The sequence below is a fragment of the Eumetopias jubatus genome, unplaced genomic scaffold (assembly GCF_037043125.1).
Source record: "Eumetopias jubatus isolate StellerSeaLion01/CBP00866 unplaced genomic scaffold, mEumJub1_p1.0 scaffold_16, whole genome shotgun sequence".
Taxonomy (NCBI): domain Eukaryota; kingdom Metazoa; phylum Chordata; class Mammalia; order Carnivora; family Otariidae; genus Eumetopias; species Eumetopias jubatus.
This window is the reverse complement of record NW_028274822.1, coordinates 83928577-83941150: the sequence shown is the minus strand read 5'-3', so window position 1 is coordinate 83941150 and position 12574 is coordinate 83928577. Positions and strand designations below refer to the sequence as shown.

The window sequence follows — 12574 nt, the reverse complement described above, 5'->3', positions numbered from 1 at the left end:
AGAAAGAGCGAGTGAGAACAAGAGCGGGGTGGAGGGTCAGAGGGAGGGAGAGAAGCAGGCTTCCTGCGGAGCAGGGAGCCCGATGCGGGGCTCAATCCCAGGACCCTGGGACCATGACCTGAACTGAAGGCAGACGCTTAACGACTGAGCCACCCAGGCGCCCCCATCTCACTTCCTTATACTTTTTGACACCAGAATATGAAGACTCATCGTGTACTTTCCCAGCTGTTTTTCATAGGAGCCCTGATTCTCTTTGTTGTAGAGTGGTATTTTGAAGCCAAGATCTGGGTACTGGCTGTGCTTATTTGTACTGGTATAGCATTATTTGTATGGCTAATTGCTAATTAATTAGTGCTCTAGTTGAACTCTTGCTATACAACCTCGTATTTATATGAGGTTTATATATTATATGAGGTATATACACACACACACACACACATACTCTCCTCCAGTAGTTTTTTTAAATTAACTTTTTATTTTGGAATAATATTTAAACTTCTAGAAAAGTTGCAAAGACAATACAGAGTTCCTGTGTGTGCATCATCCATTTTCTGTAACGTTACCATCTTGTATAACCGTGGTACTTTTATCAAAACTAAATCGTTAACCCCGATGTACTGCTGGTAACCAAGCTCTGCAATTTATTTGGATTTCACCAGTTTTCCCACGAATGCTCTTTTTTTGTTCTAGGATCCTGTCCAGGATCCCACATTGAATTTACTGCCCCTCTGGGTCGGTACTAGTTTCTTAGTCTTTGTTTCTCACGACCGTGACGCTTCTGAAGAGTTCTAGTCAGGTATCTTGTAGAATTCCCCTCAGTGTGGGTTTGTCTGACGTTTTCTTGTGATTTGATTAGAGTAATGGATTTTTGGGCAGAGTACCAATAAGGTGAGTTGCGAGGTGCCCTTCTCATCACTCAAGGGGCACTTGATAACAACATGGCCTGGGGATATTAACCTTCAGCACTAGGCTTGGGTGGTGTCTGCCAGGTTTCTCTCACTGTAACAGTGACTCTTTTTCCTTGTCCTTACTCTGTTCTTTGGAAGTGAGTCATCTAGTGCAGACCATACCCAAAGGAAGGGGAGGAATTAAGCTCCAGCATCTAGAAAGGGTTAGTTTCTACATAACTTATTTAGAATTCCTTTGTAGGGAAGATTTGTCTCTTCTCTCTATTTATTTATCCCGTTTTTTTCTCTTTTCTTTTTATTTTTTTGACAGAGTGTGCGTGCACACAAGCAGGGGAGGGGAGGAGCAGAGGGAGAGGGAGAGAGAATCTTTTTTTTGATGTAGTGTTCCATGATTCATTGTTTGCGTATAACACCCAGTGCCCCATGTGATACGTGCCCTCCTTAATACCCATCACCGGGCTAACCCATCCCTCCACCCTCCCCCCCAAAACCCTCAGTTTGTTTCTCGGAGTCCATAGTAGGGAGAGAGAATCTTAAGCAGGCTTCTTGCTCCCCGCATGGAATGTCATGGGGCTTGATCTCAACGACCCTGAGATCATGACCTGAGCCAAAATCAAGAGTTGGACACTTAACTGACTGAGCCACCCAGATGCCCCTAGAGCGTTTTCATTTGATCCTTTCTTCCTGCTCTTGGCTTTGGGGCTTTTCTTTCTTTCTTTTTTTTTTTAATTAATATATGCTTTATTTTGTAGTCTTAATTTTTTTTTTTTAAGTAGTCTCTGTGCCCAACATGGGGCTCGAATTCACGACCCCGAGATCAAGAGTCGCATGCTCTAAGTGAGCCAGCCGGGCACCACAGGGTTTTTTTGTAATTTACAGTTTAAGAATGGACTGCAGTTACTTCACATGGCAGGATATTTAATGCCAGATGATTTTCGAGACTTGTGGTTGGACCCTCCTCTCAACCTTGACTGTATGAACTGTCAAGCCCATAAGATTTAATATAAATATTACAAAAGGTTTGGTAACTCTGCTATGTCCTTGAATTCAGGTGAAGGATAGATCAATTTCAGACCATTTCTTTAGGGCTCTGTAACAAATCTCCCTCCACCCCCCTAAAATCAAAATAACCCCTATCCCCTGAGATTTTTTTCTTGTACTGTACAGACAGCCTGGGCTGTCACAGTACTGAGAAATAAACTCATCTGATTTGTGAATCAGTTTTATTTCTTGTTCTTTCTTAATAAGCTAAGAAGCTCCAACATTTTTATGCTTTTCCTTGAGTGACTTAATTCGTTGAAATAATTCCTGTCTCGTTTGTATTGGAAAATTCTTTTATAATCACTTTATGTAGAAATACTTTTTTTTTTTTCAAGAAAGTAGTAGGGAGGGAGAAATGGGGTTGCTGTTCAGTGGGTAGAGTTTTAGTCATATAAGATGAAAAAGTTCTGGAGGCCTGCTGCACAACGATAGCATATACTTGACAGTATTGCATTGTACACTCCAAATTTTGTCAAGAGCCGATATCTCATGTTATCTGTTGTTTTTTTTAACCACAATTTTAAAAAAAAGTGTTGAGTACAAAGCAAGCTTATGCTTCAACTTATTGATTGTATATTTCACATTTTTATTTAAAAAAAAAAAAACAAGTTAGGGGCGCCTGGGTGGCTCAGTTGGTTAAGCGACTGCCTTCGGCTCGGGTCATGATCCCGGAGTCCCGGGATCGAGTCCCGCATAGGGCTCCCTGCTCGGCGAGGAGCCTGCTTCTCCCTCTGACCCTCCCCCTCTCATGTGCTCTCTCTCTCTCTCTCTCATTCTTACTCTCTCAAAATAAATAAATAAATCTTTAAAAAAAAAAGAGTTAGGATTTTTCAACTGCAGATTAAGGTTTTTTGTTGTTTTTTTTTTAAGTGATTTTTTTTTAAGATTTTTTTTTTAATTTTTTATTTGACAGAGAGATAGAGAGCACAAGTAGGCAGAGTGGCAGGCAGAGGGAAAGGGAGAAACAGGCTCCCTGCTGAGCAGGGAGCCCGACGTGGGGCTTGATCCCTGGACCCCGGGATCATGACCTGAGCCGAAGGCAGACGCTTAACCAACTGAGCCACCCAGGCGCCCCTTTTTTAAGTTATTTTAATAAGGCTCCACACTAGTGTGGATCCCAATACAGGGCTTGAACTCACAACCCTGAGATCAAGACCTGAACTGAGACCAAGAGTCGGTGTCCAACTGTCCAGAATAAGTTTTAAAATAAGGATGTTCTCTGCCAGGTCTTCCACTTAATATTTCATTTTAAATTCTAGCTTTTAAAAAATTATTTCTTGTGGATGTCAGTATTTCAGTGCTAAAAATCTGTGGCTGCTTTTTAAGGCCTTTCGATTTTTAAAAACAGTTGTTCAAAACATTAAAATACTGTGTAGAGTAAGCAAAACAAATCTCCTTGGATTTCTTTTTTGCAACTTCTTCCCTAGACTATAAGTTCCGTGATGGCTGTTTGGTCAGTTAACAAACTGGTTGGGCTGCTTTAACAGAGTCTAAATAATAGTGGCTTCAACAAGATAGAAGCTCATTTCTCTTCTAACGTAAAAATCCGAGCTGGCAGGCCATTTGAGAAGGAAGTGGGCAGCTTGGCTCCACGGGGTCATCCAGGGGCCCGGACACCCAGTTGTCCTTTAGGACGTTTCCTTTTCCCACACGGTTGCAGATAGCACGATGAAGCGGACAGCAAGCAGCTAGCTGCCTGTTCATGTCAAGCTTTTTCTGTGGAGAGTCAGACAGTGAATCTCTTAGGCTGTCCAGCTTCCTTTTTATTTTGGTCCCATGTTTATATATGGTCACAGAGATGCTTTAGAGTTTATAGGTTGGAGTCGTAACAACTCTTGTTGTATGTGAAATAAGATTTTCTACTGTTGTTTTGGGGTGAGTTTTGAGTAAGGAGAGGAAGAAGAACCTTCACCAGTGAATTTAAATTTGTTTTATGTTTCATTTTGAAAAAAATTTAATAGTACTATACCTATAATTGGACATTTTGTTTTGTCACATTTCGTCCAAGTTTTTTCCCATTTATTTACTTATTTATTTATTACTAATCTCTACACTCCATGTAGGGCTCTAACTCACGACCCCAAGATCAAGAGTCACACACTTTTCTGAGTGAGCCAGCCAGGTGCCCCACTTTTTCCTTTTATAACAGCAATCAAATGTGGCAGGTACAGCTGCCAGCACAAGTGCACCCCTCATTTCTATCCTTGGAACCCCAGGGCAATCACTAGGCTTGCAGTCTTTTTTTTTTTTTTTTTAAAGATTTTATTCATTTGAGACAGAGAGAGAGTGCGAGCAAGGGGGGTTGCAAAGGGAGAGGGTCAAACAGACTCCCCACTGAGTGGGGAGCTAGATGCAGGGCTCGATCCCAGGACCTGAGATCATGCGCCAAAGTCAGACGCCCAACCAGCGGAGCCACCCAGGTACCCCTGCTTGCAGTATCTTTTTATATTTTAAAATACAAATACCAGTAATCTACACATAGTAGATAACATTGTTTTATATGTTTAGAATGTTCAGCCAGATGGTATCATACTGTTTTATTGTTCTGTAATTTGTGTTTTTCCACTTAACATTGATTATAACACCTGTTTTGATACACACACAGTCTCTCTTTTTGTTGCTTCTCTTCACTGTTGCAGATTATTTCACGATAGGAACACATCACATTGATTCATTCTCTTGGTGTAGACATTATTAAGAGTAACGTGTCACTAGACATCCTTTCACAGGCCTTTTAGGCTTCTGTGTATGAGTTTCTCAAGAAGCGAATGTTCAAGGTTGTCGAATATAGTTTTGCTACTACTGGACACTAACTGGTTAGTATTGCGAGTTCGGACAAACGGCACACCAATTTACCCTCTCAGCGGCAAATGGAAGTCTCTGCTACATGTCAGTATTTGATGTGGGCACCCTTTCTAATATGCTGGTTTTCTTGAATAATCCTAGAATGAAGGCAACATTATATAATGATGATTGGTGGGTTCGATTTTCAGAATTGGTTGTTTTTAGGTGAACTTAAGAGTGAAGAGTGATAAATCATCTAACCGGGACTCCTACCAAATATAGTTCACTCTGCATCTGTAATGAGATTACATTCTGCTGGTTTTCCTTGCCAATTTTTTTTTTTTCAAGAGTATCATTAGAGCCAAAAATGAAGTTTTAAAGGTGCTAGGGTCCTTTCTGGGCTGGAGGTGGGAGGCGGGGAAGAGACAATAAAGCGCTACCATCTTCTGTACCTGTGGGCCGTTTTTACTTGGAGTGAATTTATTTCTGGAACTCTTTTCCCAACTGTTTATCTGAGAATCATTAAATGTGTTGCAAGTGAATTATGAAATGATTAGATGTTAATGTGGCAAAGAAAGTGAGAATTCTCTCTTAGCTCAGAAATAGATACATTTGATTTAACATACTAAGTTGTTAATGCATGACTCTGCTTTTGAATTGTATGGTTCAAAAGTACTTTTCACTTGTATGGTGTTATTTACATTGAGGTGAATTCCCTGACATTTGATCAACATATCATTATTTAGGGTCCAACCTTTCTGTCTGCCTGTCTGTCTGTCTGTCTTTGGTAAAATGCCTTCGTTGTTTCTTTTTCCCTTTAAAAAAGTCCCAATTCCTTATATATGCAATCTTCACCTTTCAGAAAAGCAAGAGGAAAGGGCATGAATATACAAATATTAAGTATTCTCTAACGGACCAGACAAGTGGAGATCAGAGTCCCCTCCCGCCTTGTACGCCAACACCATCTTGTGCAGAGTAAGTAATAATGAAGGAAATTCTTTCTACCTGAACACAGTCCTATAGAAAAGCTTAAAAAACAGCAGGTCTTTGCAGCACACACCTGTCATTATTGTTGCCCAGCTGATTAGCGAGTGTGTCAGGGGCTTTCTAAACTAAATTTTAATTCACCTAAACCAAAGGCTGATTGGTACAGTAGCTGTGATTATGTGAGGTTGTCAGTATATCAAGTGGTGGTTCTCTAAGAAGAATCTTAAATTTCCTTTTTATGGGGTGTTGTTAATGATGGACAACAAAAGTGGGTAACACCCCTTTGGTTGTATTAAGACTTTTTGCTTAGTAAAAGTAAATAAGTTGACCATTAATGTCCCGACACCATCATGATCTGTTAATTTTCTGGTCAACAGAGAACAGACATCTACTTTGAGCCTTTAAACCAAGAGTCTGCAAACTACAGCCCCCAGGACAGATTCTGGCCATGCCCCGTTTTTGTACAGCTCATGAATGGTTTTTAAGGTGTTATATTTAAAAAATAAATAAATAAATAAAACGGCAGCACAAAGAATATTATATGCCAGAGACTGAGTATGGCCTGCAGGGACTAAATTATTTACCCTCTGATCCTTTTCACAAGAACTTTGTCAACCCCTGTGTAAGCTAAAACGTGTTAGGAGAACATTTGTTAAATTGATTATGTGAACTGCAGTCGTAAATTATTATTTTTCTCCATATTCTAAGGTAGTCTGTGGTATAACATTTACTTTTTATTTTCCCCCAAGAGTCTTATCTCTGTTTGCTTCTGATGTGGATTTTTAAAGCCCTGCTGACTTTAATACTCTATATGCACGTTTTAGATAGCAAATATGAGGCTTGTATTTACATTTGGCTTCTAGTTAACATTGAAATGAAATTATACAGCAAAAGTATTCTCTCCACCAACCTGCCTCTTCCTTCTGCCTGCTTTTTCCTTTCCCGGTGGACTGAGGGGGAGTGTTGATATTTTAAATTGCTATCTGCAGTCATTTGCCGTGGCACCAGCTCGTCAGGGCTCTGCGTCCTGGCCAGAGAGAGCGTTCCCCGAATATCGGCAGAGCTCATGAACTCTGACGACTCCCTTATTGCCAGTGGCCTCCCCGTGCGGCAGGTTCTCTGCCTCTCCACTCCCATCATGTTCCTTACAGGGTGTAACCCAGGATACCCCGGACCCCAAGCCCCTTCTTGTCCCTCTCAGATTGGCATCTATGGCTGCTCGGTCCCCTGTCCCTCCAAGACTGCGCTGATCTCCACTCCCTGCTCAGCAGAATGGAGTCTGGCTTCTGATGCACTGGCCCTCCATCCCAGAACCCTGCACCACCACTGAGCTTCACCCTCACTGTTCCCCTTCATGTAGCTGGATTCGGGGCTACATTGGGTCTGTGGGTCTCACTGCTCCTGCACTTTCCTTCCTTGGACCTCTTGCCCGTTAGGATCCCTCTGCTTGAAATGAACACCTGTCCTTTCTGTGTGCTCTCGTCTCACCCTGCTTGAAGGTCTTACTCAAAGGCCTCATCGTATAGGCCTCCTTTGCTCTGCCCACCAGAAGAAAGGCTCGCTTTCCTCCAGCCCCAGAGAGCACGAGGACTCGAGGCTCTTACTCCACTTTGAGCTTGATATTGCTGTATGTTTATGTCTTACAGCCTGTCCTAGAACGCAGCTCCTGGGGCCTGAGTCTGCACCGTATCGGGTCCTCAAAAAATGGAGTATGTGCTTTATAAATACCGTGCGAGCTTGGACAGCATGGTCGGCGTTTTATTCATGTTTTCTTGCCTTTTTTTTTTTTTTCTTTTCAGAATGAGAGAAGATAATGCTAGAGTCTATGAAAACGTTGGTCTGATGCAGCAGCAGAAAAGCTTCAGATGAGAACACCCACCAGGACTTCAGCACAGACCTAGGTATTTAAATGGTAGTGCTCACCGGTTGTTTATACCATTTGTGGCGTTTTTAAGCAGGCAGATCATTTGTGAGTGTTCTAGCGAGGGGCAGCATAACGAAGTTTTACAAACCACCCTCTTTTTTCTCTTCCTAAACTCCTTTTTTCTAAGCTGGATTTATTTTCAAGTTCCTTAAGGATTGAAACCAAATACAGAATTAATTCTGGGAGGGGCCAAGCTGGTACTTCATTATGGAGAGATGGCTGGTACGGGTGAGGAAGAGCCGGTGTCATTGCCCCTTCCATTTGTATTAGAGTCAGTTAACCCGAGCTGTGCTGGGAGATGATCTGTGGGGACCCGGGAAGTGGGGGGACACAGCTCTGGAGGTTTGGCATCAGGATGCCCGAGTTCTCATCCCCCTTGGCCCCTGCTGGGGTGTATGACCCAGGGCTCTGGCTTCCCCGGGCCTGCGCCCCTCTCACCTCCACATCCCTGGGAGCTCTGTCGCTGAGAACTCCTCTCGCCTCTTCCCTGTCAGTCACCTTTGTAGACAGTGACCCACTTTGTGATGCATGTTGGAAACTCACGGTTTCAGTATTGCATGGTGAAATTCCCATTTCAATGGGTAGTGTCTTTAAAAGCTATAAATCTGCTTGAAAAATGGTTTAATGCCTTGAGAAACTTTTAGATGTGTGCTCCTTAAAAATTCTAACTTATTTCTTCCCCAGATGTGGACCTTTACCCTCTCCCTAAAAAGATCAAGACCAGATGCAAGAAAGTATATGTGAAGAATGAATTTGAATTTGGAAGGCTTGTGTTGTGGTTGACTACCTTTGGATAAGCAAAATTCGAAACCATTTAAATACCACTGTATTCTAACTCAACAATACCTGATTACCAATTACTCATTTCCTCAGATAAGAAGAAATCATCTCTACAATGTAGACAGTGTTATATTTTATAGAATTTTATTTTAAATTGAGGAAGCAGTTAGTTGTGCTCTATATTTTACAGATGACGGTGATTCAAATTCTACTTATTGGCATTTTCTTTTCTTTTTATAACCTTAAAAATTCAATTATTTTTCTCTTTGTGAGGGATGACAGGGCACTTATAAGAGGAAAAACGTTTTGGGAAAGGTGACAACATCCCGTGGGCGTGAGAAGAGTTTCATTTGTCATTGCTTATCCAGTAGTGGAAAATTCATTTGATGGCCTCTTTTTTTGGCTAAATGATCATTAAGCCAGTGGCCCCAGACTGTCAGAAGTCGACTTTTACCTTTGCATTGCCATTAAAAAATCATGGGAAAAAAGAATCATGGAAACTTGGGAGAAAAGGTGTGTTTTCTTCTTAGCGGATGACCAGTTACCATTCAGCCTGTTGGCTGAGGAGGTGGTGGGAAAATGTTTGTCATATTTTCTTTTCATTTGAGTCATCGTCTTGTATTTAGAAAAAAAAAAAAAACGCATCTGTGGATAACCAGCCAGTGTCGTGGTTATCGATTGTTGGTGACAAACCACCCCAAAATGTAGTGGCTGAAACCATACTTCTTTAGTTTGCCTCTTCCCTGTTCTTCAATCTGGCCTGGGCTCAGCTGAGCTGTTCCTGTCCTCTCGCTGGTGTTGGTGTGTGTGTGTGGTCAGCTGGTTGCCCAAAGACACTGGGACGGCTGGGCTTCTCTCTGCAGGTCCCCGGGCCTCTCCTCCATGCAGTGGCTCCAAGTGGCCCCGCCAGCAGGGTAGCTGGACCGCTTACATGGCAGCTCAGAGCTCCCAAGGGTATCAAGCAGCAATGGCCAGGCCTCCTTAGGACTTAAACCCAGAACTTCTACTGCCCTCTATTGATTAAAGCATCACAGGCCCAGCCCAGATTCAGGAAGGGGGAGTGGCACGAGGGCATGAAGCGGAGGTGTGATTCACGGGGGGCCCCCCAGAGTAATAGGCTTGTCAGAACCAGTGTCACAGGAAAACAGCAGTCGTTAGCAAAAGTAGAAGCTGCTGGTGACGTTGGGAAATGGGAGCTGCTTCTAATAGCTGGTGTAAGCTGGAAGTCAAACTGAGAAATAGAGGGCCTTCTAGAAGCTTCTTGAACCACTTCTGGCTCTGAGCATATTTTCTGAGCCATCATTTGGGGAAACTGGTCTTGTAAGGGTGGATGTGTTGAGGGGGCAGAGCATCTGAAAGCAGAACTGTCCTGTCCCGGGGCTGCCGCAGAGGGCAGTGCTCCCTCCCTGCCCGTGGTTTCAGGCAGGCTGCAGCCCAGAGAGGGCGCTCCCCACGAGGCCGCGCCTCAGACTGAATTAGCAGTAGCTCATTTTGGTTCTAATCAAGCAGTAAGATTTGCTACCGTTCTACCTGAAGTGCCTTCTCCAAAGACATCCTCTTTGCCCCGTGTATGGAATCAGCCTTCAGTGAGTATGTTTCAATGAAAGTGTCATTGGTTGACTTTGTAAAGATAATAAAATGCCACGGTGACTTGGCCATAAGTTTACGGTCTCCTCACGCAGATTCTTCTTGCTTTGGCTCCTGATCCAGCCCCGGTAGTACTTCCGTTCTGAGGTCTTTACCTCCCGTGAAACCTTGAGGTAGTTTGGGGACTGCCTCCGCTGCCATTTTCACAGACAAAATGCACATTGACCCACCCCCCCCCCACACACACACCCACACACCCCCGTTGAGCCTAGAATGGCTCTAGAACGCAGGTGTGGCCCAGAGGTAATTACCTTCTAAGGGGAATGTCAGTAACTACTGTCTTCTTGTCAAGCCTGTAAAGAAAGAGCTTCCAGTTCAATATTTGCAACGAGGATCTTGAATCCTGTTCTTTTTATTGCATTGTCACATTGAAATTTTCTAGTTTGCCTTGATTTTGTGGTATAGTTGAGACTCTGGACTTTGGGGGCCAAGTCTTTCACCAGCATACAAGGGTTTGATTATACAGATATATCTGCTGCATTAACGTCTCTGCCTGTAGCTTAAGATCAAGTTGTTTTGTGCTTGGAACAGAAACGCCTGATCTCGGCTATCTTTGTTTGTTACCGGACATTGATTTCATTTAGATTTCCCTCCACGAAGTCAGCAAACTATCATGTTATGTAAACTTCTGCCAAGACAAGATTGTAGTAGTCCTGAGGTTGCTGAAGTTTGCCATGTGTCTGGTGAAAAGGGGATTGCAGGTTCTCAGATGAGATTGCTCTCCCCGAGTTGGAATCAGGAAGAGAGGCCGTGAAGATGTGGGGAGCTGGAGGTGCAGGTGTTAAAAAGTAGTGGAAATGAAAGTTCCAAAGAGGTGGTTTGTGAGGAGGTCAGAGGGTGAGGGGCCAGCGCAGTCAGAACTTGAGTAGGTTGAATCAGGTTACCTGGCAAGTAGGTGTGATAGATACAGGGATGCAGTCTGCTCCTGGGTTGCTGGTAGGCATTAAATTTGCACAACATCCCATAGCTGGTTGAGTATTTTAAAATGATAAGCATAGGGTTTTATATTTGGGGTGAAGAAATTATCTGACACATGGTATTGGGGTTTTTTTAAAAAGCCAAATTTCAGAGTCTTAAGAGTTTTTGTTTTTTTTTTAAATAAATAAATAAGACACCTCACCTCCAGTGTGTGACCCTCCTGAAAATCATGGACCTCTCTCCCACTGAATCCGTGACTTTTCAGATGCGGCTAAATGGGGATGAGAAAATTGCTGTATGACTTTCTTGGTGTTTGTACTTTCTTTATGGAGCCTAGTTGCTTTGGAACAGCCAAGAAGATTATCGAGATTATTTTTAGGGGCTATTTTACTGGGGATCTGAAGAACTAATATGACATCCTGGGTTATTTCTAGTTCAGGGGGAATGTGGAAAGAGTATGCAATTGTGAAGTGTTTTGTTGTAGCTTATTAATCCATAAGGGGAACTTAGACTGTAGACATAAGGACACACCCAGTACAGTTTCTGTTTTCTGTATGTTGTTGGGGGAATAAAGTTTTATATAGCAAGCACATGGCCTCCCTGATTTCAAGATGCCTTTATTAGGATCTGTATTAGCCCTTAATGTTGTTGAAACCTTTCTCCCTCTTCCTCTTGAAAAATAAGTTCCAAAATACAGTTTATTGTATCTTCCATCATTGAAAAGTTTGTTCTTTTTTCACTATGGGCAGTTCACACAAGGCAAAAATATTAAACAGTTGGTTTTAGTGTGTTGTATAACTTTACTGTATATCAAACTAATTTCTACAAGTTTTCATCCTAAACCTCAAATCATGTAATTAATAATTTGCCTGTTTATTTATGACATAATTGTGATCTTTTATTAATAAAAGCTAACGGAAAAGGATCCTTTATTAAGCTGATGACTAGACCTACATTTAATTTTCCTGCAGTATATGAAGTATTGTACCAGAGTATTAAAAGATATGTAATATTTTATTGATAAATCTATCCTTTAAAAGGAATACATTTTAGGATGTCATCATTTTGATGTGAATCATGTAAATGTTGATAATATGCACTGTTTATTATACATTTAGTGTTTCAAGAGATTCACTTAATTGCCTTTTTGCCCACGTATTATGTAGTCTGTTTGCAATTGTTTTTAAAAAATGACATGGAAAGAATAGTTTATGTAGAGAAACATTAGTGGATGTTAATTGTCTCCCCACCTGTATTTATGGGTGTTAGTTCAACTGCGTTGCTAGTTGCAAAGCTGTATTATCAGAGTAAACGTGTATTTGTAAACTGTATGGGAACTAAAAATTAGGAATAAAACCATTTTCTTATATTATGGTATTTAGTCATTTACTTCATTGGAAATGTCCAAGAAAAACTGGGATTATAGGTCACTCAACCTCTTATACTGGCCAAATGCTGACATTTAGCAGCTCTTATCTAGAGGATAACTTGGAATACAGAATACATGAGTCAGTTCCTCAAGCATTTATTGAGCACCCACTCAATGAATAGCTTCCGGAGGCAGGGGATTCTATTTGCAAGAACT

At 42.0% G+C, this 12574-nt stretch overlaps 1 protein-coding gene across 1 annotated transcript in view; it reads left to right on the top strand.

The window, feature by feature from the left end:
- The window catches only part of PTPN11 (protein tyrosine phosphatase non-receptor type 11), an 81552-nt gene extending 69194 nt beyond the window's left edge, over nt 1–12358 (top strand). Inside the window, exons 14-16 of the mRNA XM_028116559.2 lie at nt 5596–5708; nt 7520–7621; nt 8329–12358. Of these exons, the coding sequence (XP_027972360.1) occupies nt 5596–5708; nt 7520–7589 (183 nt within the window). The 3' untranslated portion in view covers nt 7590–7621; nt 8329–12358. The remainder of the gene's footprint in view (nt 1–5595; nt 5709–7519; nt 7622–8328) is intronic.
- The last annotated feature ends 216 nt before the right edge of the window (nt 12359–12574 follow it).